The following is a 27498-nucleotide window of genomic DNA, read 5'->3' on the forward strand; positions in this document are numbered from 1 at the left end:
CCTTCCTGTGCACCTTGATGGCACAGACTAATTTCCAAGCCACGGTATCAGCCCCAGACTGGGAAAATCTTTCTCAATTCCGTCTCCTGAAATAGGCGTACAATCGGAGATCACAGCACCACTACACACTCATTTTGCCACTCTAAAACTTGAGGAGAACCATCTCCAGTTCCGGAAGCACCTCAACACCTTCCCCTTTGCTTCTGCCTTTGCTCCCGCTCTCCCCTGCTGATCTGTTCTCTCTTGGCACTGTGCACCTGGCCACCCTCTGTCCTTTTGGCCCAGGTACCTGCTGACCCTGCCACCCTCCTGCACTGCCCCCGGGCCACCCATTGCACTTGCGTCTGTATCTGTACCCATACAGCCTCCCCCCTTTTTTCTTCCTGCACTTAGCAGACTTACCCTGTCTGCTGCCTTAATCCCAGCACTTGCCAATTGCTGGCTGCACTACCACTGTTTGTTGCCATTATTATTTATTTATTATTATTATTTATCTGTTTCTCCTTTTGTCCGCACTCTCCACTTCTCCCCCTTCCCCACTCCCATGCACTTGCGCGTTCTCAACGTCACTGGGCCTAGTAAGATCGTTGTTTTGTTCTCCCCTGTTCCCCTTCCTTGCCTTGTCGTGCTCTGAAACACTTGTGTACTAGCGCGATACAAATAAAATGTCAATATCAATTCATAAACGTGCCATTTTCCATTTTACAGCGGCCAGCTGCTAGGCGAGGGCGTAAGACTGCATTGCACAATTATGGTCTCATACAGGCGCGTCTCAACAGTGCGCCTTCAGTGAAGGCTATACTTGCGCCTCATGGGGAGTCTTAAAACGCAAGGTGAAAGTCCTTAATGGCAGCTTCAGGACCCAGCCACATACAGTAGCCTTTACGTCCTACATAAGGTGACTCATAGGGCCTTATCCCGAGTAGGGCGCAAAGGGATACCGGGCACCGTTAAGGACATCGGTGCTCCCTACTACGAGGTCCCTTAGCGGGAGCCGCAAAGGGACCCTATGGGGGCTCAAATGGCAATGGGGATTGCCTTTTTCAATGGGGACTTACCGGTCCCGCAAAGGTTGGACTAGACCGGTATATCCCCATTGAACCAGGTCGGAGTCGGTACCGGTATTGGAGGCAGCCATGGTGCTCATGGCACCATGGCTGCCTCCAATCTCGGAATGAGGCCCATAGATTCAGATCAACTTGCTCTCCTGCAGCAAATGTGAGGGGTGGGGCCATCTAGGCCTGCACAATCAGCCGGGCCCCTCCTCCCTCACATTGAATTTCATCTGACGTGACTAATCTGCAGCTTACACACTATGAACATATCATGCTGGAAGTCCACGCTTTTAGAACTTCTTTAAACAAAAAAAAAAGGATATTCAGCTTTTAAAAAAAATTCCAGAGAATGTAAAAATTAAATTAGGCGCCCGGTGGTGGTGATAACTATATTTAGCTCACATTAGTCTTTCCATTCCAGAATCCCTGTCGCAAATGCTAAACATGCCAAGGTCACATTTTCAGCATGCTGGCAGAGAGCATCGATTGGAAGACAGCAGGGCGGACTCTGATAAGCAGCTGCCAATTTCTACGACGCAACATGGCCCTGTTACTGCACTCAAAAGAGAGCAAGTCGTGCGGGGCGTGCACTGCCTGTGTGCCATGTCTTTATGTGAAGAGCAGCATATATACCACCTTTGCTTTGCCGTCATGGCCCTTCTCCCCGCCACTGGGACAAAATGGCCTTGAAATTCCTGCGCTTTCAGTCCACTTGACGGGAGACCTCAAGAACTCGCCACAAGTAAATGGAGAAAAGTCGCCATCTTGCATCGCTAATTAAACCTGGCGTGCTGTTTTACATCTAAAACCTCACGTTCATGAGGGTTTGAAATAGTGCAGATGTGTGTGTTTCTGGGAGTATTATCACATCTGCACCATTCTGGATCGCCTTATGGTGCGGGGACCAGGACAGTAAATCCACCCTGTGCATTTTTCACGTTCAATGCGGGGACTCTGGATGCATCGCTGTCCGAATCAGTGCTCTGGCGCTGTGGCGGAAGCCGAAATCCCTACGGGTTCTCCTTGCTCTTAGAATGTGTAAGAGAGCAGGCAGCATCCATAGAGATCCTCTGTCATGGAGATCCGCCTTGAAGATCAGACTGGATTTTCTGCATGGGTGTTAAAAAAAGCAGTGCAACTCGGTATTGGATCTATTGCTCGACGCCCAACTACATAGATTAATTTGGCTCCAATTTATATCGATTTCACCACCAAAATGTAGGTGGTGTGCTAAGGATAAGAAGCATTGGTGTGGTGGGGGTGGGGGAGAGGGCAGTCTGGGGAGTGTGGGGGGACTCCACAGCATTCTGTGGTAAAAAGCTATAAAAATACATCCGTAACCCGCAGTCTGCCTCGGTTCACGTCCCAGTTTCCACCCAACGCGCAAAGAGATTGGAACTCGGCACAGGGGCTTCTTTGGGGAAGTTGTAGTTCACTCTTGTCGGATTCTCATACTCCTACAAAACTAGCCCTTTAGTGTCTAATGCACAGTCCTTTATGTATGAAGCAGGGAATGCTGATGACTGACTTCATTTGGAAACCTGAGGATTGTAGTTACTGTATTTAGTGCAGAAGTGTGGACTGTTGCCAGGCACGTGATCTCTAACCATTACCTGTTCTTCTTATCCTGGATTGGAAGCCGTGATGCCCCCTTTTTGCTTACAGATCTTATAGGATTTGACCAGCGGCGTGCATATTTCTTAACAATTTTCTGAAACTGTAAAACCTGTGAACCTCGAATTTCTGCAGTGATGTATATCAGTTCTGTTTGGAAAACATGCTTTGGCCTGATCAGTGCATGTCATATTTGAAAGAAATACAAATCCTGTAGATTTTCCTCTCCTGAAAACTTTCGGTGTATCTCTTGAATCTGTTTTCTGCCCAAAATAGATTCCAACCGATACATTGAAAAGAGCAAATTGCTTACCTTTGCTTAGAATAAAATGTGAATATCATACATGCACACCTCGTGCAGGATTGCACATTTCATACTTACTTAAAGACTGATAATCATAACGATGGTTATTCTAGATGCAGAGACAGTGTTTCATGGTTGTCTTGGTGCTTTCTCGGGACTTCCAAAATTGATCTTGTCCAAACTGTTCCAAGACTGTTTCTTAGTGGCCCTGTTGGTCAACAAGAATAATTAAGATAAGTAAAACATTTTGGGGTCTTATTTCATGATTATCAGAGAAGGATGTTTTAAATGTGAAATCCAGCTTGAACTGTGAATATGCTATTTTTGCATTTTATCTATAGATCTTACAGCTGTATATCCCTGACATTGCGTGGAAAAGAATGTTCAGGGAACAAGGATTGCTGCAACCTCTTCTCATAAACAGGCCGTCCATCACTGCTGTTTACTAAGATGAGGTTGCAACGGTCTGTGTTAACTAAGACTCGAAACGCGGGTTCTTCAGAAAGTGCCCGCTCACAAGATGCACAGTGAACAGAAAGTTCTAGAAGGGGCAGCATGCTCTGCTATTTACGCTGTTACATAGTTTCCTTTCTTTCTGGTTTCAGCTAAGTCGTGGATTAACAGGATGGGTGCAGCGAACTTTCCAGAGCACCCAGGCAGCCGCAGCCTCCCAGAACGCCTGCGCTGCTGATGATAAGGTCACGGATCCTATTCCAGAGGACTCTCCTGTGTGCTCGTACAACGAATGGGATCCACTGGAGGAGGTCATTGTGGGGCGAGCAGAGAATGCCTACGTGCCTCCTTTTTCAGTAGAAGTCAAGGTACATTACCTGAATTGCTTTCCAAAAAATACAACTCTGCTCTCATTGCAAGTGGGTCTTATCAATGGAATCCTGTTGAGTTGATAATTTCATGAGGTCAACTGGGCCAGTTTCAGGTTTTCTAAAGTTTTTGAACCATTTGATACTTTAGTGATGAAAATAAGGTTGTCATATTATACCAAGTTTATGGACATTTGTTTCCACACAACTACAACAAAAATAAGAGTTTGACCTCTCTCCAGTACTCACAAGGAACACTCACTCTCCTTTAGTGTAATCCTGTTGGGGTGTCTACCAAGATGAAGAGTGACTGAGGATTGAAAGGGAAATAAATTGACATCAATAAATTGCCAGGAGGTTTCTGTTATTGGTTCCAGCATAATCAATCCGAGGTCAAGTTCATTACAGAAACCGAGCGGAGAACAGTAAGGTACAAGCTCTAAATGTAATTATTGGAGCCTGAACGCGGTCCACCACTTACCCATTGTACGCTCCACAAATTCTGTAAAGTGGCGTCTTTTCTGCAGCAAGCCTATAGCGCACCCAGAATCTCCAGCTGCACTCCTGCCGTCAGCTCTGTTGCACCTGTATGTATACCCCCCGCCTCCTGGTCGCATGCCAGCCTATATACCTCCACTTTGTCTGCTCCCTGCATCTTAAATGCCAGGACGATGGCTTTTAGAACCCTCGCAACTTGTCCAAGATCCATTCCAAATCTGGATGCCAGGAGCTACACCATTGGGGATGGACCTCTGCAAACACCTTATAATGCCCTGGTCTTATGCCACGTGCTCTAGGACTCGGAACCTGGGGCCTAACTGGACCACCTGGTGTTCAATCTGGCTCAAATAAGGTGATACAATCTACACATCACTGCCTATGCCTAGGTAAACACACCATGCACTACTTGTTCCTGTCTCATAAGCACTCTACAGTGAGAGGAGCTGCCCACTCGCGTTGTGTTCAATGCATTAAGTTGTATCTTGGACTGTCTCATATGCCCATGAAATGTCCCCCGATGTCACAGTGCTGCCTGCCACGTTCTCGGCCTCGGAAGTGCCAATCATATTCAGGCGACCTTGTGGTACTGCCACTGGTGCCATCCAGTGCCAAATTGATTTTTATAACTCTAGGCATTCTGTAAACAGCCTCCTGGGGCCTCGACCTCCACCTATACTACAAGGATTACCAAACGACTACAAAGCCACACTCTGAGAATACACCATAATCACACACTGAACAACCCCACAGTTCAAGAGACTGCAAGGGTGCACATCCTCCCCCCTGTAAAAGTCTTTCTACAGCGGAATGACCCCTTACTCTGCTCAGGGCATACCCAGGCTTTACCAGATGATGCCCTTTTTCATTCCTGCGCAGACCACGGCCAGGATACTCCTGCAGCGTGCACAACACACCACTCTCCAGACAATCCTTGGGACACTTAGACCACAGAGCTGATGAGTGGCGCAGTGTAAAGAAATGATTGACATACCATATACTGATGTTGGAGCGCTTTAGAAAATCTTGCTATATTCCTGGGCCATGGTTGACCCTAGTAGCCACCAACATGGCCTCACCAGACCTCTTTTCTAACCAGTCCAAGCATCTCTGTACCTGGTAGAAGCTTCAGGTCGGGCCGGCAGGCGATACATGGCAGGCACTCAAAACACGTAGGATAGCATAGCATAAAGTGGTCAGCTTTGCTATATATACCTCCCGCTTCTGTATTTCCAGCCTACGTGAGTAGCTAAGGTTAATGTTGGTCTACATTGCGCCGTGAGAGGAAGTAGCATCACTCATACAACCAGGGGGAGCAGAGCAGGGCACATTCGGCAAAGACCTACTTTTCATGAACAGTTTAGCATCAAACATTTTTCTTTAATTTGGGAGGTGACGTCCTTTTGCTCCCGAGACACCGCTGTAAACCCATCCATTGCCCTTCACAGTAAATCAATTTACAAGGCCAGATTTGCAGTATCGGGACCTTGCACCACTCGCTTTGCAGAAAAAAAATGTAGACTATTGTACAGGTGGTTCCTATTTCTCGATGTTGGTCATTAGAAGTTCACCAGAGAGAGATTACTGGTCTGATGGGTGAGATTTGGGTGAGGGTCAAGGCATTTTGCGGCAGCAATTAACATGAGCTCTTTCCTTTCAGGCAAACACTTATGAAAAATACTGGTCATTTTACCAGAAGCACGGGGGGCAGAGCTTCCCCAAGGAACATGTCTTAAAGGCCGTCGGGGAAATTGAGGAAATGTGCAATATTTTGAAACTGGAAGGGGTGACTGTCAGGAGACCAGAGGTGATCGACTGGTCCGTCCAGTATAAAACCCCCGACTTTGAGTCTTCAGGTAAGTCCTGCTGAGATAATGTAGAAATGTCAGAAAGTACTAAGGGCAAGTAGTAACAGAATGCTCACAGTTATTAATCTTAACCTGTAAAGATCTCACTCAAAGGAGATTGTTCAAGGAGAGAATTTATGCTCCCGCTTTCTTCATTTCGAAAGGAAAGAGAGAGACCACCCTAACGCCATATGACACCTTGGCCTTTAGAATTGCCCTGAGCATTTTCCAATGCAGCCGGTTTATTAAAGCAATCCACATAATCTCTCAAAAAAACCTTTTTGTCCTACTTTTTTTTTTCTCACTGATGTTAGCAGAGTTGATCAATTGCTCCTGCTTCTGTGCTGAATTTTTTTCACTTAATTTTCCATTTTGGCCTCCCGTTACTACACGTCAACGTTTTATTTTCCTTGTTCTACAAGTTTTCTTCAACTCTGGCAACTCGCAGAAAATTAGAAACACCATAAATTGGATTTTCAAACACAGTAGCCTTAAGATCAGCTACGGTAGCCATTTTTTAAAATTAAAAATTATTTTTTGCATGCATTGGTGAACCGATGCCTAGAACATGATATAAATACAGATACTTTCTGCACGTAACAGTTATTTCTTATAAGTGCTTGTTTATGCATAAAGTAAAGCATTTGAATGGCCGAAGGACATTTTAAGGCGAGCAGAGGGAGATAAAAGTCCTTTAAAATTATACAGTGGGTAGGCTTGACCAAACATGGAATGGTAGAAGATTGTTTCGGGAATAAATTGAATTTTAAACCTTCCAGACACGTTAAATCACTTACAGCCACAAGCAATGTTGCAGAGGAGGCCGTGAACGGAAGTATAGGGAAGCCTCGCGTTCTGATCCCGGCTTTACTTATTTGAATGGTAATCGTGGGAAAACCCCGTTTCCCCCCATGCCCCAGTTCTCCTCTCTGTCAAAAATTCAGAGTGCTTAAAAGAAAGTTTCCCCCAGTATGAAACGCCTTTTTAAAAACTTGAACCTTTATAGTTATAATTTTTTCCACCGCATCTAAAATGAGACAACATAAGTTTGGATTTATTTACTAAGATCCAATTTGCAATTCATTGGAGCTCTAACAAAGAACGAAATGCAGCATAGTGGACGGTAAATATTGCTGTAGCGCAGTAATTGCTTGAACGAAGGGGGTTTGCAGTCGGTACAAATTTCACTCTGCTTGAATCAGCAGAACAAATGTGGTAAAAAGGATAGCTGGCCCCTAAACCTCTGGTTCCGGCCATGCTCACTGGATCATGCCCTAAACCTCTGGTTCCGGCCATGCTCACTCGATCATGCCCTAAACCTCTGGTTCTGGCCATGCTCACTGGATCATGCCCCTAAACCTCTGGTTCCGGCCATGCTCACTGGATCATGCCCCTAAACCTCTGGTTCCGGCCATGCTCACTGGATCATGCCCTAAACCTCTGGTTCCGGCCATGCTCACTGGATCATGCCCTAAACCTCTGGTTCCGGCCATGCTCACTGGATCATGGATTGAAATCTATCCCCACTCAGCACAGGGGCCACTATCCCCACTCAGCACAGGGGCCATGTGGTATGAATCCCGGGTCTCGCCCAGACTGTTTCAGACCCTACACATTCTGCAAATCACACCGTCGATCTTCTTTTTGCCACATATTACCTTACCGCAGTTAACCAAATCTTACCCATAGGGTGGTCTGATAACTATGCAAATCAGTCCTCATTTCTCCTACCTTCACCTGTCATGCTGACCCCCCATCTACCAAAGCACTTGCCCGTCCCATGGAAAAACAATATATTGTCACTCCGATCTCTGCTCCTCAGAACGAGATCCCTCACATCTCAACCCCTCAGCTGCTTTTGACAGTTGGGTCTCATCTGACCTGGACATAGAAACTCCAATGAAATCCTCGAGTCGTTTTTCCAAAACTAAACATTTTCTATGGTTCACCCCTTCCTTTCCCTCAGAGAAACAGACTAAAGCCGCAGAATGTCGCTAGTGCCTCTTAATCGTCAGTCTGCTAAAGTCGCCCACAGAGCCCATCTCGGTGGTCATAGGGAAGTTGTACGCGCCGCTAAAAAAGTTCCATGCCATTTTGCCAACGATAATTAATTCGAAGTAATTTACTTTTAAGTAATTACTTCAAAAATGTATTTCTATTTATTTTATATATTTTATTTTAGGTTTGCCCCCCAAACCCTGTTTTCTCTGCGCTAGTACCCCTATGCCAATCCCCTCCGCACACCTTTTAATCCCTTAAACCAGAACCCCTATATAAATCAAACTGTTTTCAAAGTAATACTAAGAAGTAATTACTGTCGGAAAAACCACAGGATATCGCTAAAACCACCTACTTTGCTGATCGCATTGAAAACTGATAAACACAAAGGAGTCTTTTCAGTCCATAAAGATCACTCCTCTCCTCTTTTGCTTCCTACGCTCTCCCTCTTCATTAGACTTTTCTGATGATCTAGCTGCTTACTTCTGGGAGTATAATCCATACGCCAACATCTTGCTTTTATCAACGGATAGTGCGTCTTCAGATCCTCACTTTCCTCACCCATCGTGCACGAAAAACCGTCACCTCACTCACGCATTCAATCTCAGTTAGATTATTGCAACTCTTTATCTTGGACGTCCCTCTTATCAGATCATTGTCTCCAAAAAAATGCAAAATTTGACAGCTGCAGCCATCAATAACACAAGTAACCATCACCACGTCACCCATCAATTCTTCACGTGCTCCACTGGCCCCCCTCTGCTCGAAAACACTTTTTAAGATTCTTTGTTTGGCTTACAGATGCCTATATCATCCAGCATTCTTGACATCCTTAAAAAAAAACACTACATCCGATTCCCTCCACTTCTCGTAGCTTCTGCTTTTTCAGGAGCCTACATTTTGCCAAAATATTTTTGTGTGCAGGCCAGGAATAAACAAGCTTCGATTCTACCTCCTTTCTCTTGCTCATCGTCTGCGTTCCATGGCCATCTCAAAATCAGATCCATTCTCCTGCGCTTCCTAGACATTCCCTACACTTTGTCTGTCAGTTTGACGGAGCACCAAGCGACCTCCTTGTGAATGTACTCCCTACAAGATTTTTTAATAACATAAAATAACCCAATTTTTAGTGGGTCTGTGGGAAACCATCCGGTGCGGCCCAAGAGAAAAAAGATTTGAGTAAGAGGAGCAGAAGGGTTCTCTTATCCTGCCCAGTCTTCTCCCATCAATGCCGGCTTAATAAGATCGGTTGGTGAGAGCGGGAGGGATCGATGTTGGTTGGTGTACGTCCCCAGGTAAAACTGGCACCAACACCTGATGTCCGTCGGTGGTGTAGCGTAGTCGCTCTCACTAATGTGGTTTTCCACCAGTGGAAGTCACTGCTAGTTACTGCTCGGCATTTTGTGGTGGGCGCTAAAAGAGGCAGGTGTTTGCCCAACACCATGTACGTTTCCTTAATGTAGCTTCTAGAATTTAATTGACTTCCTGTAGCCTGCTGCACAAAGTAGAGCATTACCTTGGTTCACCTTAACTCTATTAGTGTATTACGCCTGCACGAGAAGGCCAACGATTTCACCATCTGTTAATATCCGCTATTAATTGCGCACCATTTCTCTCTCGTCACCTATAATTGTGATGTTACCTGAAAACTCACAGCATTCTGATTCCTTAGCGCATGGCTCTTTTCTGAAGCTATGCACTATTTAATCTATTCAGAGTACTTTTCAAAGGGATTTACTATGCATTCGACATCATTCAAATAGTGTAAATCATCCAGTAGGACATCGGAATATATGCAGATCGCCCGAACATCCCAACACCTGAGCTCACAAGCCATCATATTTCATCTTTAATGCATGAAGTTCTCTTTGGCTCAAGGCACACCTATCGGTAAAAACATATTACTGTGTGGTTTGACTTTAGTCCCAATGTTCCTCTAACACAGGGTTGCTGGAGAACCTTTACTCAGAAAATCCCACTACGGTTAAGGGGGACGTTGGAGTACAATGACCAGAGGGCTGCAATTGCCTACCAAACTGTTGAGACTTGAGGGGCGCACCAAGTCTGTACCATGTCCTGCACAGGGCAGACTGCCCCTGAACATTGGCCTCACATATTACCCTCTCCGTTGCATAACACGTAGTACTAGATTGTTCCGTAAGTCATGTAATGAATAGATGTACCCACTCGCTCACTCAGTCTTTACGTATTAGTCACTAACTACTCACTACTCAATCGCTCACTCGCCTACTTACATAGAGGAGCACCTCTAAGATGTTTTAAGGGGCCACCTTATTTTCTGTGAAACCTGACAAAGTCCATTGGAACAGTCAAAGCATTCCAGCAAAGCCATAACTGTTGGCACGTGCTGTCCCCGGCCTCTGTTTTGTAGCTATCCCCCTGTTCATCACTGCTTTGTAAACCCTGCATGATTGCAGCATCACTGACCATTTTGGCCGGTATCGACCCAAAAGGTAATTTCCAGAAGACCATACACATGGTTTTCCCGCATTAGCCATATATATAAAATCACAAATCTGAAAATACAGAGTTAGGCGTGCAGGGGTGTCCCCTGCACTCCTATTTCAGTATTTTCGATTTCAATGTCCCCCGCATTCGGGCAGTGAATGCGGGGGACATTTAGACAAGTCAGATCTATGAAAGCCTCGTCAAAACAGGTTCATCCCTGTTCCTCTAAAACCATCAAGGACCAGATTGACACCTTTGCTCCAGCCCTTACTTACGTTTGCAACCACTCCTTTGCCTCAGTATTCTTCCCCTCCCCTCTGAAGCACTCCCTTGTCCATCCCCTTCTCAAGAAACCCACAGCTGATCCTTCTTGTCCGGCTAGCTATTGCCCAATTTCCATTACTCTCTTTCTGGGCAAACTCCTGGAAAAGCTGGCCATCTCTCATCATAACCTTAATTCCAATTTTGTTGGCTGTCTGCATGACCACCAGTCCGGCTTCAGAGCTGCCAAAGCACAGAAACTGCTCTCCTGAACATCTGTGAAGATCTGCTCTCCAACCTTGACTCTAACATTCCCTCTGTCCTCATCCTCCTCGATCTCTCTTCTGCTTTCGGCATGGTCAACCATACCATCCTGCTCAACCGTCTCTGTGATAACCTGGGCATCACTGATCAGGCTCTGGCCTGGCTGACCTCTTTCGTCTCTGATAGACCCTCCCAGGTCCAACCTGGGTCCTTCCTATCATCTATCTTCCTCTCTACCTGTGGTGTTCCCCAGGGGTCTAACCTCTCGCCCTGGCTTTTCAACCAATACCTGGAAACTCTCGCCCACTGCATTGCCATTTTCTCCTCCAAATGTACAGTGCTACGCTGACGACACTCAACTCATTTTCAGGCTGCCCTCGGCCACCTCCTCTCCCTCTCTCATCTCTGATTGCCTAACTGCCATTCATGATTGGTGTGCCGCCAATGATCTTTGTCTGAAGGCCAGCAAGACAGAGATCCTCCTCATCGGCACATCTTCACCATCCTTTCCCCTCACTCTCTGGCCAGCCTCCCTTGGCCCTCCTTCTACCGGGCCTGCAAAGCTAAGAACCTCGGGGTCATCTTTGACTCCACACTTTCGTTCTGTGCCTACATCTCTAAAAAGTCAAACTTCCTACTGCACCTCCTCAGAGGTACTCTGCCTTTCCTCTCCTTCCCCCAGAAGCTCATGGTCTCCTAAGCTTTGGTTCTCTCTAGATAGGACTATTGTAACAGCCTCTTTCTAAATCTACCTGCCTCTACTCGCTGCCCTCTAGAACTAATCCAGAACAGGACTGCGAGACTTGTCCTTGGCCTCAAGCCCTGGTATTGTATCTCTCCAGCTCTGAAATCTCTCCATTGGCTCCCAGTGGATGCAAGGATTACATTCAAAACCCTCTGCATTGTCCACAAGGCTTTCTGGGTCCAAAATACCTTCAGCTATCCCTCCGCAAATACCTCCCCTCTCGAGCTCTTCGCTCCTCTACCCCTAACTCCCTCAGGGTCATTCGTTTTTCAAAGAAACAAGCTAGGGGTAGATCTCTGTCTTCGGCTGGGGCCTCCCTCTGGAACAGCCTCCCTGCCACTCTAAAACTTGAGGAGAACCATCTCCGGTTCCGGAAGCACCTCAAGACCTTCCTCTTTGCTTCTGCCTTCGCTCCCTCTCTCCCCTGCTGATCTGTTCTCTGTTGGCACTGTGCACCTGGCCACCCTCTGTCCTCCGAGCCCAGGTACCTGCTCACCCTGCCACCCTCCCGCACTGCCTCCGGGCCACCCCTTGCACTGGGGTCTGTATATGTACCCATACAGCCCCCATTTTTCTTCCTGCACTTATCAGAACTAACCTGTCTGCTGCCTTGAACCCAGCACTTGGCAATTGCTGGCTGCACTACCACTGTTTGTTGCCTTTATTATTTATTTATTATTATTTATCTGTTTCTCCTTTTCTCCGCACTTTCCACTTCTCCCCCCTTCCATGCACTTTTCCCCTCCCCCATGCATTTGCGTGTTTTCAATGTCACTGGGCCTAGTAAGAGTGTTGTTTTGTTCTCCCCTGTTCCCCTCCGTTGCCTTGTCGCGCTCTGAAACACTTGTGTACGAGCACGATAGAAATAAAATATCAATATCCATTTTTAAAAAAAAGGCAAGATCGAATTGCAAAATGCTGCATTTTGTAATTCGATCTTTTCGTCCTACGTTATTTTAACGTCCATCCTTTTGCCCATCCCTTTTCTCCGTCTAGTGAACTTACATATCGCCCTTTGTTTCCTGTTCTACCTCATCTCGTTCCCACTGCTATGGCTTTGTAATTGGGACTCCCCATAGTGCACCCAGGCTTCAGACAAGGCCCTTCACTTGGTGCTGGTAATATAGTTCTTCACCTGCCGCCCTCGCCACCCCACCCACCTCTCCCAGCAGGATCCTTACTGTGCCTTCATCTGCCAGCGTAGCACCTTTCTCCCGCCTTTCTGCATCCCCGGTCACAGTGCTCTGTACATTGGCATCCGCTGACAGAAAGGAGAGACTGCACGCATGGGGATGTCTACAGGGAAGTCGGGTTACACGCAGGCTGATTGTGTCCAGCCATTCTCCCTGACAAAGAGGTGGTGGCACAAGCGGAGGGCTGTGCAACCAACACGAATGAGTAACAACATCATTTACAAAAAGGTTCCTTCCCACATTTCAGGATCTTTACGTGTAACTTTGTTCGATGGTGTGTTGAGTGCGGTCTTAAAGAAAGTAAATTCCATTCGGATCATGCATTTGCAGCAGGCAGTGTACTGCCACGCACAGAAGTGACTTCATAGTACTTGAATATCACTGCCACTATAGCATGGCACTAAACTCCCTTTGTTAGTCAACTGTTTATTTAGGTTAGTTGCAGGAACCAATTAATTCATTCTCAACTAAAGACACCATTTGAATTTCAGAGGGACTGACTATAGTTTTAATATGGCAGCCGTCTGTGGCGTATTCAACTATGATATAGCGCTTAATACCCAGAGATTACTAAGCACGGACCCAGGGATCAAACCCGTGGTGCTCTGTGTCGTCTTGCTTTCAAGGCGTGCACGTTGCCCCAGAGCTATTCTCCCGAGACTATGAGCGACAATAGTTGAGCTTGAGACACAAGAGAATTACCAATCCCATTAACCTGCCACTGAGAATTCCTCAATTGCAGAGGTCTTTGGCAGTCAGTGGAGGCTAAACCTCAAGGTCCACCTAATAAATGATCAGATCCTTATTAGTACACAAAGAAAGGGAGTAAGAGAAATACCCACTGGTTGATCGCTGCCGTCCACCTTGGCGACTCCACTGCGGGCACATCTGGTTCTCGGCTAAGGCCTCACCTGCCCAGTCAACAACAGTTATGCGTTTAGTGCCTTTCCAAAGTAAGGCTTGTGTTTACCAAAATGTAAACTCATCCTGTTCACTATGAGCTTAATTACTGGGCTAAAGGGCGGATGCTAAACTTGAGCGTCATCACTCCAAGAGGCCTTAACAAGATTGCCCGATAAGGTGTATGCAGCGAGACATGGTTACTCTTTCTTCCATATGACCTACATATTTCAGGACACCTGTTACTCTGAATTTTGAACTCCTCGAGAATTTTCCTACAATCATAAAAATAACCCGAAAAGTGTTTTCCACAGACTTCTCATTTCAGCACAAAGAAGACAATGGTTCAGGGAGAATTGTGCAGCATTGTATGTGTTGGCCAGCTGTGCCCTCCTTTACTATTGCTTTTCAAAGATGGTGTGGCTTTTGCTGTCATGCACTCACTGCACTCCTTCAACCTTTGGCATTCAGCGCTGCTTTTGCGGTCTTACCCATATCCCTGATCCCTGGAGAGAACACAAGTTTGGTTCCATCATTCACCGCTTTGGCATTCATTGCGGCACTTAGTGAAAATAGGCCAAGATCATTGCATTCACAGCCACTTGAACACAAGCACAATGCATACTGGTGTGGCCCAGTTCCATACAGTGAATTTTAATTCCTTTTTTTTTACGCTTAGATTTTTTTTCTATGTAAATTGTGCTCGATTTATGTCCCATATGGTATAAAAACAAAACTGCTTCCCTTCGGCTAATTTGCTGATCTGTTATTACCCCACTAATACGACAGCCTGTGGAAATATATCTGTATTGGGTGGAATATGAGGTGAAGCTAGTGCTTTAACCTTAATTCAATTTTTCAGACACCGTCTATTTAGCTTTCAAGCAAACTAATCCCATAAACCCCAAATCCCTCTGTTGCCCACCCTGATGAACAGCAGGTGGAGTGAACACGCTAACAAGAGGTGACTTTACGTACAGATTGTAACCTTGAATGTGGCCTGCATGAGCTCCAGTGCACATCCATCTTGTCCCTTTGCAGGCCTGGGGCACTGAATGAAAGAGACCGCTTCCCCTTCAACACTGAGGAAGCTGAAGCGTCAATGGCAACCTGTGGACGACAAGATGGCGGCGCGTTGCGGCTCGCGCTTGCCGTCGTCAAGGTAACATACCACTGCTAACCTTGATTTATTTTTCAAAGCGTCCAGGCAGCTGGTTCCATAAAATGGTCTTGTTTTTAGGGGTGAACATAACGTCAGCAGATTTATATATGCGCTCATCGATAAGCATCTGGTTAATGGAACTTACACAGTGTAGGAAACCAGGATCTACTAGGAAATGAATGTACCTATTGTAATTACTCCAACTGAAAGGGGCATTATAAGACCACTAAAATAGCATTAATTAAATGTTAATTGCAAAACTAAGCAAAGCAATATTCTAACAAACAAGACAGCAGATCATGTGACATTGTTTGTCGTTGCCCTTCCTTCCATCCGTCCTCCCCCCTCCCCTTCCTCATCCTCATCTCTTTCTTTCTTTCTTTCTTTCTTTCTTTCTTTCTTTCTTTCTTTCTTTCTTTCTTTCTTTCTTTCTTTCTTTCTTTCTTTCTTTCTTTCTTTCTTTCTTTCTTTCTTTCTTTCTTTCTTCCTTCCTTCCTTCCTTCCTTCCTTCCTCAGTGGAGGCTGGCTATACCGAGCAAAGGGAACAGCGTTTAGGTTCTATTTAATGGTCTTCAAGGCATAGTGGGCTAGACCCAGGTAAGGGCTGTTGTTGGAGTCCAACCTGCTGAAGACTAGTGCATCAATCACAGTCTCGCTACAGTGAAACGCGATCTTGAAGATGCGAGCAGATGGCTTTGAATGATTGTTGAGTTTACGAAGGGGGAGAGAACCATTTTGCGGTCAGAAGTGGAAAATTGAATGGCGGCGAACAGGAGAGAATTGGAAGATGGGCTGTTTTGGTCACAATGGAGGTGCAAACGATTATTGAGGTCCTGGCATGGTTGACCCTAAGCGACAAGTGACCATCCAGTGCTGGATAGCAGTGATGCAGATGGTTACATGACTATGAAGTGAATGTGGAAGAGTGGCACATGAATATTTGGGTGGTGGGAGACGTTTTGCAGATGTTTCGTAAAGGAAAAACAGGGACGAGCAACAGACGGGAGACGTGTAAAGATTTTCGCATCTTGAGGAGCACCAAGACATTGAGGCAAATGAGTCCGCTAGGAAGTAGAAAGTCTGAGAAGGGAGCGCCATTGATGCCAAGAGCCCTACATTGTCTCTCTTGATCTGAAACTTATAGTTGGGGCTCAGAGGTGTCACACTGGCCAAGAAAGGAGACACTACAAACAAAAAAGCTCACTGCGTCTCGCACTTCATTGAAAGCCACAGACCTCTCACTCCTCCCTGATTCCTCACTGAACTCAGTGCCTCATCAAAGACAACAGACATACACGCATTTCACCTTCATCCTGGTCAACCCTCATTCACTCCCAATGCATGCAGGCATTCTCTTCAAAACCTGCCAATGTACACACAAGCCCTAGCCACAGTGAAAGCCACCTGCCTCACCAATGTGTTTGCAGTGCCAAGTGGGTGCCACCCAACCCGTAGCCAAGGTATTTCTATGCTGAAGATCCCAAGATCAAAGAGGGAACAGTTCTCACCCACACTCCAGGACTTTTGGCAAGAGCATCTCCTCAGTCAGACGCTGGTACTTTGTGTGACTATGGAAACATAGTGTGGCTCTGAAAGAGCCCTCCACCCACACATAAACTCTGTAGCCAACCTAAGCCAAGCATCCAATGTCTGTACTGTGTAGCTCTTTGATCTCCAATGACTTCAGCTTCTGTAAGTAAATCTTGTGTGCGTCAACTCCTATGATGTGACCGACTGATGAAAGCTGGCAATATAGCTTAGGGAGCTAAGTACTCAAAGTCTTTGTGGGTCCTCCAGGCCACGAGGTTGATTCTTGGCCGGCAGACGTAGTCTCTCCTCCATTCAAAGGTAGTTCATTTGAGTACCATTAAGTTGCTCTACAGCAACATCTGTTATTTGTAGCGCAGCGAAACAGAAAAACTGTGATAGCAAGCACTATATCAAAGTTACTATTCTCATTATCTCTTCATATTGGTTTTATTTCTCCATTTGGTAGGAATAGGGCTTTGCCTCTCCACCAAAGATAGGGTCGTGCACTATAAGCGCCCTTAATAAAGTTAATTATTGAGTCTCAGGCTTGAAGTAGTGGTCAAGAGTGTGTCATGATCGACTGTATTAAAGGCGAAAGAGGTTGGCTAGGATAAGGATGGGGGAAGAGATGGTTAACATTTGCATTGGTTACAATGGTCGTGGGCGAGAGCAGACTTGATGGAGTTTATTTGGCAAAGCCAATTTCTAGTCAGTTGCAGAGGCTTTAGGTGGCAAGCCCATTAAGCCCAAGCCTTGAATGAGGTGTAAAGACTAAAGGGAGAGAGATGCAGTGATAGGTACCTGGAGTTTGAAGCTGTGCATGTTTTTTTCTTACTAGGAGGATGACTGTGGGAGTGAGAAGAAAAAAAGGGCAAAATTCCTCCAATGATGCTAACAGAGCGGTCAGTGCTGATGACCACTCATGTTATGGCCGAGGTAATTGAAATTGGTTATTTATAACGCGCTTAATACCCAGAGGTTTCTAAGCCTGGACCCGGGGGTCGAACCTGTGTTGCTCTGTGTCGTCTTGCTTCCAAGCTATCCTCCCGAGGTGTCAAAGTGTGGGCATGAAAAGTAAGGATTCTGCTCTAGACAAAGCCTCAGCAGGTAGCAGATGCCCTCTGGTTTGAGCCTTTGTTTTACCCTTTTACCCAGCCCCCATACTTGCGACTGCTTCCCTACTAGGGACACGGATGCAAAGCAGTGGGGAGAGGAGGGCCTCAAGGAGAATGTGGCCCGGTTGAAACCAGTCACTGATCTTTCTGGAATTGGCCTGTCCTCCCAACCTTCCCTTATAATGTGGCAATAGCATTAGTGATGGTCATAGCTAGGCAGACTCAAGCTAGGATGCCCATTCCATCACTGTAGATAATAGCGGCTCTCTGAATCTCTGCACTACTATTTCGAGACACCTGCTTATGGAGAAGAGTAGGAGATGCAATTCAAACGTACCTGGGAATTAATGTCAACTTGTATATTAATGTATTAAAGCGCGGTAGCTAATGGGTAAAGGTTCAGTGCCCCAGATCAAATCATTTTGTTACTTTTGATTTTTCTGTTAAGAGCATTTAGCAAGCATGTTGTGTTACTTGGTATTTTAAAGCGTAATGTCTATCATTAATATGGCATCCAATCACTCTCCGGGATACATCAGACTTGAAGGTCTTAGGTTAGGATGTGCCTCGTGTGGGTCGCCCAACATCCATGTGGTGATCTCAGTGTGGGTGTGTGTCACCTGTAAGGGCTCAGTGGTAATGATTGCCTGTCTCGGGTCTGAGCGGTGTCCCCTGACTAGAGATCTGTGTGTGTGTGTGTGTGTTCCAGTGTGGCTGTTGTGTTTTGTGAGGCAATCGGTATGAGTTTCTTGAGGACTGTGTTTCATGCAGAGTGGTGTGCAGGTAGTATAGTAGGCGGCATGCCCGTGGGAGCGCCCTTATGTCAGCTTAGTTATTTCTTTGTTGTTATGGATGTGAATGTATTGTCCCTGGTGTATGCTGTTGCTGGACTGTGTAGCTTGAACCTTAGAGGTATGGGTAATTCATATTTTGGTTGAGGTTGTGTTTGGGTTGTGTTGGGTTTTGTCGAGAAGCTTTTGGCCATGGCTCGTTTCCGTCAAAGAGATCAGCAGTATTTTGAGACCTGTGTTTCACTGCCCCCAATTATCTTTTCATTGGCCGTGATCTGGGGTTGTATGGAGTTATGAGTTTGGGGATTCTGATGCTTTCCCTGAAGACTGCAAAAACCATGGCACGACTACCTCACTATCAATGGTCTTTTGTTTGTGCATGTATGTGGTCTGTTATTAGGGCAAAAAGCTCAGTGGATGCACTTTGTTTATTTGTTAGTTTGACATGCGCACATCTCATCTTATTCTCAAAGGTGGCCTGCACATTTCAGGAGGCTGGGCAGCAGTGCAAATGAGGCATTGGCCAGCCCCTTTGAAAACATTAATGTGGGACAGGCTAAAGGTGCATTTCACGTTCACAGTCCCTTAAAAGGCTCATAATTGCGAAATGGGCAGACAAAACATTTCTATCCCTGTTTGAGGGATAGAAATGCAAGTGGGGCAGCAGTGGTTCATACCACGCCTGTTCCACCTGAATAAAAGCATGAGAGGGCCAGGAATGAAATGCCATGACATGCATTCCGCATGTCCCTGCGTCTGTTCCAAACAGGAGCAAGGGAATGACTATGCTTTCTATGCATTATGAAGCACATCCAATTTGTCAATATGGGATGCACTTCAAAATGCATAGAAATGCTGCCTCTCGTGTATCTCCTTCCAGTATAATATGGAGGAGCCAGGCTTGGCTTTTATGGGAACCTTATTGCCACCTTTCACAACAAAAGGGAGGTAATGGGAGTCCTTCCTATAACACACAGAGGAACACACAAAATACAGGGCAGCACACGCACAGGAAAGATGGAGAAGGGATAGAAGGCGCAGGGGTACCCCGCAAAAAGAATCTTGCACGGAGATATCCCTGATCAGTAGGGGTGTTGGGAAAGCAAGAGGGTACGGCACTAACAATGATTTTATACAAACCTATTTCATGAGTGTTTACATGGACTACAAAATGTTAAATGTTGAGACTTTAGGTGAGCCGGAGAAGATCATGGGGGGCCTGTGATTGCTGGGAGCGTGGCCTTGTTGTATATTGGTTCAAGGGATCCCTTTTTGACAGTGTGTGCAGTGAGTGTGGATGCCCTGTCGTTTAGAATACGGTATTTTATACAAGCTGATCTAGAGGGATAGCTCTTTGGTGTGGTGAGTGGTTTGCTTGCACGCTGCTCGTTGCACATTGTTTGATTCATTGAATGTGTTCTCTTTTTCTGCAGGCCTGTATGCTGCTATGCCAAGAGACATTCTGCTGGTGGTTGGAAATGAAATCATTGAGGCACCGATGGCTTGGCGTGCTCGCTTCTTTGAATACAGAGCCTATAGGCCACTCATCAAGGAGTACTTTCGCCGCGGTGCAAAATGGACCACTGCACCAAAACCCACAATGGCTGATGAACTTTATGACCAGGTGTTTAATGCTTTGCCTTTTTCAGTTATAATTATTGACAAACGCACAGGCAACAGTTTGGAGAATGTAGAATGTTGTTAGGGTCCAGCTGCTAGGAAGTCCAGTCCAGGATTTGAAGCGAGGTGGTGTGGGATTGTATATCCTGGAATGCTTTGTAGTGGAGTAACAGACTATTCTCTCCTTGGAAGCCTAGAACTAAAGATCAGCTGGGTTTAAAGCTCCTTACATTATCACTTACAAAAGACGCTATAGGTCAAACTGACTTGCTTTGTGTTCATGTGTTATAGCAGACTAGTGAAAAAAACAGTGTACACGGCTAATGTGCGTAAAAGAAGACATGTTCAGAGTGTAAATATATTATGTGGTGTACTTTTAACATAATTTATGGTAATAGGAAACATAATGTTTTGTAAAGGATCTTCAAGTCTTATTGTTGTATGCGTAAGGCAACAGCTTCCTTTAGCCGTGATAACGGGCAAAGCGGGCAGGATGACTTCGGGCAAACATACATATGGCCTTTTATTATATAGTATGATATGATGTTTAAAATACTAGATTTCCAGGCAACACGACTAAAGCCCCTCAGGAGCTCAGAAGTGATGTTGAAATCCTTCTCAATCTAGCATCCGGCATTCACATACATTAGAAGACCCGTCTTCATTTCTTCTACTCTAAGCTATACTTGACTTCCAAACAATTTCACGATACACATTTCAAAACGTCCTTAGATGTAATATTGTCCACAAATGAAAATATGCAATTTCACTGTTTTTTTGTTCCATGAATTTGACACCCTTTGGGCCAGATGAGTCCAGATGAGAAGCATTTATAAAGTTGCTGGATAGTTACTTAACAGCCCCTGTTGCAATATCCAGGCTGCGCCCGGTCTGCAAGCGAGAAGGATCTAATCTGATGTACTGGGAACATCAAATCTGAGATACCCATGACCCAGGCACTGGCTCCACAATGACAAAATAATACCATTCATCAACTGGAGTCTATGAAAAACTATGTTCTCCCTTGCCTTCATTTACAGACTCTAAGTTAGGTTTATCTGAAGCTTACATTGATATCAATATTCCTTTCCAGTTCGGTTTTTGTTCAGGAGAAACATTTTGCTGCTCTAGTAAAAATGTCGGTGACGAGGCTACGTTTTCCCCAAAAACTAATAGTCATGACCGATGTAAAGCAGATCACTATGTCCAACAAATATTATACTCTTATTTTACACTGAAAACATTGCATGTAAACTGGAGCACTTTTCATGACCATACTCTTGTTTCTCTGTAACCCAACGACTATACTTCCATCAACCGCCTTGTTGACAGATCCTGGCCTGGAATAGTGACTAAAAGGCTGGGAGGATAGCACAGGAGGGGGCACGCTTAGCTTTGAAAGCAGAGGCGTTGCTAGGGGGGGGGCTAAGGGGGCTATAGCCCCTGACCTTTTGGTTGTAGCCCCGGATAGAATCTCAGGAGCTACATCCAAAAGGCTAGCTAGCCCCCAGTCCCGACAGTTCCGACATCAGCGTAGCCCCGGGTCTTTTCCAGACCTAGCAACACCCCTGCTTGAAAGAAAACAACGCCATGTAGGATGGATGGGTTTGACCCCTGCTTAGCCGCTAAGCGTGATATAGTATTAATCGACCTACTGCGCCCCGTTCCTTATTGGGCGCGTGTCGTCCTTCACTGCCCTGAGTTCACTGACTGTGTTTGACCTGTTCCTTCTTTCAGGATTATCCAATCCGTTCTGTAGAAGACCGACACAAGCTGGCCGCTCAGGGAAAATTTGTGACAACTGAGTATGAACCTTGTTTCGATGCTGCTGATTTCATGAGAGCCGGAAGAGATATTTTTGCACAAAGGAGCCAGGTAGAAATCTTTTTTTTCTTTTTTCTTTAATGAAAACTATCCAGTCTATTTCTGTCATGACTAGTGGTGCGCAACAAAAGACAATGGAAGGGATTAGGGGAAAAAATATGGGAAGAACGGGTTATTATTGCTAAATGGTACTGGCATGGGAACCCCATAGAAGGCAGCACTCAACATGTGATAGTCTGCACATCTCTCACACACTAGCTGGCCCCTGTGGAGGGAGTTGTACAATCCCCCAGAGCACATGGCTTCTGGGGGATTTGAATATCATTTTTCAGTCAAGGTGGTAAACTGATTCAGCGGTCCAGGTGCTTTCTGTGCCTTTTGACCGTCACAACTGGGAAATGTGCAGTTTTGCCAGCTGCCACACCCATGCCTGGCAATTTCTAAGATTCCCTATGGATTCTGGCAGCTTTTTGCATCCCACAGCTTGCCCTGTTGAGCATGCGGACACTCGTGGCCGCAGTGAGGCTGGAAGGAGGCTCGTCCTTAGGGTGGATCCTTCAACCTTAATTACAAGAACCCGAGTTGCCATGTCCATCGCCCGAGAACCCCATCCACGCCAGGTTTTCAGGATAACCACGGATTATGGAATTAGCTCCCCATTAAATTCACTGTATGTCAACGTATTTGGATAACCTGAAACAATGGAGTTGGGGCGTGTGCACTCTCTCCCCCACCCGATAGCGACATGCTCCCTGGATGCCCATGTTCTGGGTGTGGGAACTGAAAAGGTCACAAGTAAGCAATCAGGCACCGAGTCCTTGTGTGTTATACTAAGTTTATTCATTAAAAAGTTTTCATGGTAGATTTCATTCAATGGGCTGCGTTCATTTTAGGCCATGTTATGTTAAAAAACGGGTTAAAGTGGTATAAGAAAATTATGAAAAAAACACTGCAGCTTTGTTTAAAATTGTGGTTTGGGCTCATGCGAAAAGCGAAAGCTTCAATGGCCAATTTTTTCATTCTTGGGAAGCCCTAAACTGCTTGCATCGTTACAAGTGTAACGAGGGACGACACTCCCAGAGTCTGCCAAAGAATTATTCTTAGGGTCTTGGACCATCAATTATAAATGAGCAGATAACCTACCTCAGTGCGCTAATAATAATGTCTTTAACCTCAAACATATTGCAGAATTGTAACTGACATACCATCTTCTTTCAGGTCACTAATTATCAGGGTATTGAGTGGATGCGGAGACACCTGGCTCCGGACTACAGAGTTCATGTCATCTCCTTTAAGGATCCGAACCCAATGCACATTGATGCCACGTTCAACATCATCGGGCCCGGCCTTGTGCTCTCGAACCCAGACCGTCCTTGCCACCAGGTACAGTGTGGACCAGGAAAGGGTTTTGAAGCCCCGTCTACTAACAATGATTGCTTTCTTATCTTATTTTATAAATTCTCTTCTCCCTGATCACATTCTTATGTCCTGTTTTCAGATTGACCTCTTCAAGAAGGCAGGTTGGACTGTAGTCAATCCACCGACACCAATTATTCCCGATGGTGGGTTTTGCTTCCTTTTGAAAGTTGCAGACAAACACTGAGGCTGTCTAGCGCCTCCCTCTGACGTCACTAACAATGTCCCCCCTTTCTCTAGATCACCCACTCTGGATGTCATCCAAATGGCTCTCCATGAACGTCTTAATGCTAGACGAGAAGCGGGTGATGGTGGATGCGAACGAGCACTCGATTCATCAGATGTTTGAAAAATTAGGTAATTATCAGCCCTGATTGCGCTCTCAGATGCAGAGGGCATGTGAAATGGTTACAACTTGCCACAACTATACGCTTATGCGTCATACTATTGAATGCATGACTAGATTAAAAGTGTTGTCCCTTCAAATCAGGTTCACAAAGGAAGGGTTCAGAAAGGCATGGAAATTCATGAGTGAGAAACAACATATGTTATTACTATATACGCGATGGAAGAATACATATATCCGGGGCCTGCAACCTGAGGCTCTCCAGATGTTTTGCAATGAGCCTTCCATGACCTCGGAAAATTGACTGTATTGGCTAGGGCTGATGGGTGTTGTAGTCCAAAACATCTCACCAGCAAAGGACGAAGATCACTGACCTATACAAATTTGAAGAAAGTGAATGTTGGAAATGCCAACGTTAAGGTACAAACACTCTGTCCATTTCCACTTTCTGTAATACAAAGTCCATTCCACTACAAATGAAAGCATAGCTCGCCCCTTCATCACTGTTTCACAATGCATGCTTCAAACATCAAGTAGAATCAGGTTACATCAATGCTATAGTTGAAGTGAGTCGTAAAGCAGCCATGTTGTGTGCGTTCATGTTTTATTTGTAGTCTCATTGACTTGTTTGAGGGATACAGTTCATATGAACTGAGTTTTTATATCTCAACAAAAACGTGCCCAATGCTTTCAGAATTCTTTTAGTCTAAAGCCCGGAGCTCTTTTTCTAATTACTTCTGTTGTATATATTAGAAATGGAAAAACGTGCCCAATGCTTTCAGAATTCTTTTAGTCTAAAGCCCGGAGCTCTTTTTCTAATTACTTCTGTTGTATATATTAGAAATGGAAGCGAGATATCACTCTCCAAATCCACCTACAGCACGCCCCCCCCTCCCACGTGCCTGACTGTGGGGCTGATTATTGGAGCCTAGCCAGCCCTCCTAAACCCTAACCTGACACAATGTACACACGCATCTTAAAGTTAACTCTTAGAATCTCCCATACATGAACTTCGGTCCCCGAGGGCGTTCCAGCCACAAAGCGCTTTGAGGCCATACAGATGGGGAAAGGCCGCCATATAAATGACAATTACAATAAACACCACTATGGCCTTTCTTCTGCATATGGACTTAAGCGATCAGTGATCCACTTTTCTTAGCGCTTTGCATTTCCCGTCTTCAATATTACTCCCAAGTTATGTCCTAAAATATCCTTATGCCTTTTTATAAGCGACTCAGAGATTTCATCTTTTGCTTGTCAAGACATGTAGTTTACTCACTTGTGCACCGCGATACCTGAACATTTTCTCCATTCCCTTACCCTGGGTATTAGCTGTACCATCTTGGCATGAATTGGCCATTGTCAAGTTATTTTTACATATCACTTCAATGTAAGATTGAATACTCATTGTAAAATGTTTGCAGAAGTTACAGGTCTATAACTAATAGCTACCCTAATGTTTTGGACTACAACTACATCGGCCCTGGCCAGACCAGTTAATGGTGAGGGGTCACGATAAACCCCAAAACATCTGGAGAGCAACAGCTTGCAGATCCCTGCCTTAAGTTGGAAACTCAATTAGACGAATGGGGGAATTTCCTACCCTGACCTCATCTGCTACGCTAATGGCTCGCTTGTAGTACAAAGAGTAGGGCAGGGAGGCGACCTCACTATATTGCTCCCTTTTGAAATATTAATGACCTATAGATAATAGCTTGCATAGAAATCCTTTCATGATGCTGAAATTCCCCCTTTTGTAAATTTATTTGAAATATTATAATGCGCTGCTTGTACACGTGACTTCGGAGCGCATGCTCAAAACGTACACCTCAAGGCGCACGTACTTGTGTATCGCTGCATTAAGCCTCTAACTTGTGTATCGCTGCATTAAGCCTCTGCCTGTGCGCTCACCCATATTCTCTTTTATGATTCGTAGGAATATCCACCATCAAAGTGAACATCCGTCATGCCAATTCGCTGGGAGGAGGCTTCCACTGCTGGACTTGCGACATCCGTCGCCGGGGCACCCTGGAGTCCTATTTTAACTAGGCTTTGGCCAATGGAGCCATGGCGATTTCAGCCTGTGTCAATCCGCTTGGGAAAAGAAAGCGAGTTTCCTTTCATCAGATGCATGAACTGTAAAGCTTGAACAATGCTGCCCTTCCAGTGGTCTCAAACTCATTCTCCAGCTGTCTATCATCGTATGCAGATGGCACGATTGTATTGAAAGTGTTCTCATGCCAGCAGTGAGGGTCCTCTGGCTGGTTTCTTGAAAAACTTCCCTATTGCCCACGAAGCTGCTTTAAAGCTACAACAAAAACATGGCTACAGCGAGCTTCAGGGCTGTTGGTGGCTAGGATAGCGTGGCCGCCAACCTAATCCGCCTACCTCTATTTAATCGCAAAACGGCAGCTAAAGATGGTGGACTTTTCCTCTAACAATTTTTTGTTGGGGCTATTCTACTTATCAGGTTTTTTTGTTTTTGTTTTAAGAAAAAACAAATCTTAAGTGCAGACATTTTATACAAAGTTTCTCATCTGTGAAAGACACATTTTTTTGGATCATCAGGACCATGAAAACCCTATTTCGGGGTTAACACCTCAAGGACGTCTTTTATTTTATTTCCTCATGACGGCTTTCGGGATCTTTTTCTGTATGGATGAGATCATTTTTAAATGAATTTCTTTGTAATAATGTTTTTATATGACATTACTCTTTTCTTTCAGGACATTCTGTGCACATGTTTTACATAATTTGGCAATTTTCTTTTTAACCTATTATCAATTTGTTATGACCGATTCCCCGTAACTTCTGGGAGTGCTATAGAAAAGAAAAACGTGTAAATGATCACAAATAAATTCTCAATTTTTTTTTTACATTATATCAGAAAGATACACAAATTTGTTAGCTATACAGAGAGGAGAATCTTTTCCATGATTGTGAAGCTAAATTGTCAATGTGAGTATTTCTATTTGATAAGGGGACATTTGTTTATGCGCTAATAAACCTGTTTTTTTTTTCGATTTTGGCAAAGATTTCTATGGCACCGATTCGCAGTTGATTATTAATATTTTATTTGCGCACACATTAATGCGTTGGAGCAATTCTGCAGAGGCACCCTAGAGGTGGAGGTGACAGCTAAAATACTACATAGGGGGGATCCCCTCCCCCCTCAAGCAGTGGAGACAATGAGAAGTGGTTTTGGAAATCCTGAGTGGTAAAGAAAGAGGACCATTTTGATTCAAATTGACAGTTTGCAGATTTGTGCCATTTTTAGTGATGAAGGCCAGGCAGCGCTACACGATGGTGCTTATGCGCTCCACGTCAACAAATAATACTGCAATATTGGGCGTTCTTAACTAGTCTTTATCATTAGCAAACAACTGGGCAAAGCATTGAATAAAGATGTTGCCTAAGGGAGTGTAGAAAGAGTAAGTAGACGCACAGGACAATGGCGAGGCTGTTTGAAGGTTACTGTAATTTTTCTAAACGCCTTCCCTCTAGATACCATAAAACCAGATCATGGAAAACCCAACGGAACGGAAGCCGCTATTCTGCAGGATAGCAGTAAGAGCTGAGGGGTAAAGACGATTTAGCCTATTGTGGCAGTGGTGTACTAAGAGAACATAATGGAAGGCCTAGGGGTGACATAATGTGCAGGTGGGGGATGCGTGGCACCAGAAACTGACATTCAATCCATACAAAACAAGTAAGTACTCAAGCAG

General features: G+C 45.1%; 1 protein-coding gene across 1 annotated transcript in view; it reads left to right on the forward strand.

The window, feature by feature from the left end:
* The window catches only part of GATM (glycine amidinotransferase), a 68804-nt gene extending 42008 nt beyond the window's left edge, over positions 1-26796 (forward strand). The window contains exons 2-9 of the mRNA XM_069624976.1: positions 3579-3794; positions 5953-6148; positions 20001-20191; positions 21925-22062; positions 23230-23394; positions 23510-23573; positions 23668-23784; positions 25710-26796. Of these exons, the coding sequence (XP_069481077.1) occupies positions 3579-3794; positions 5953-6148; positions 20001-20191; positions 21925-22062; positions 23230-23394; positions 23510-23573; positions 23668-23784; positions 25710-25822 (1200 nt within the window). The 3' untranslated portion in view covers positions 25823-26796. The remainder of the gene's footprint in view (positions 1-3578; positions 3795-5952; positions 6149-20000; positions 20192-21924; positions 22063-23229; positions 23395-23509; positions 23574-23667; positions 23785-25709) is intronic.
* Positions 26797-27498: the final 702 nt, after the last annotated feature.

The sequence above is a fragment of the Ambystoma mexicanum genome, chromosome 11, assembly GCF_040938575.1.
Source record: "Ambystoma mexicanum isolate Mex_15411 chromosome 11, UKY_AmexF1_1, whole genome shotgun sequence".
Classification (NCBI taxonomy): domain Eukaryota; kingdom Metazoa; phylum Chordata; class Amphibia; order Caudata; family Ambystomatidae; genus Ambystoma; species Ambystoma mexicanum.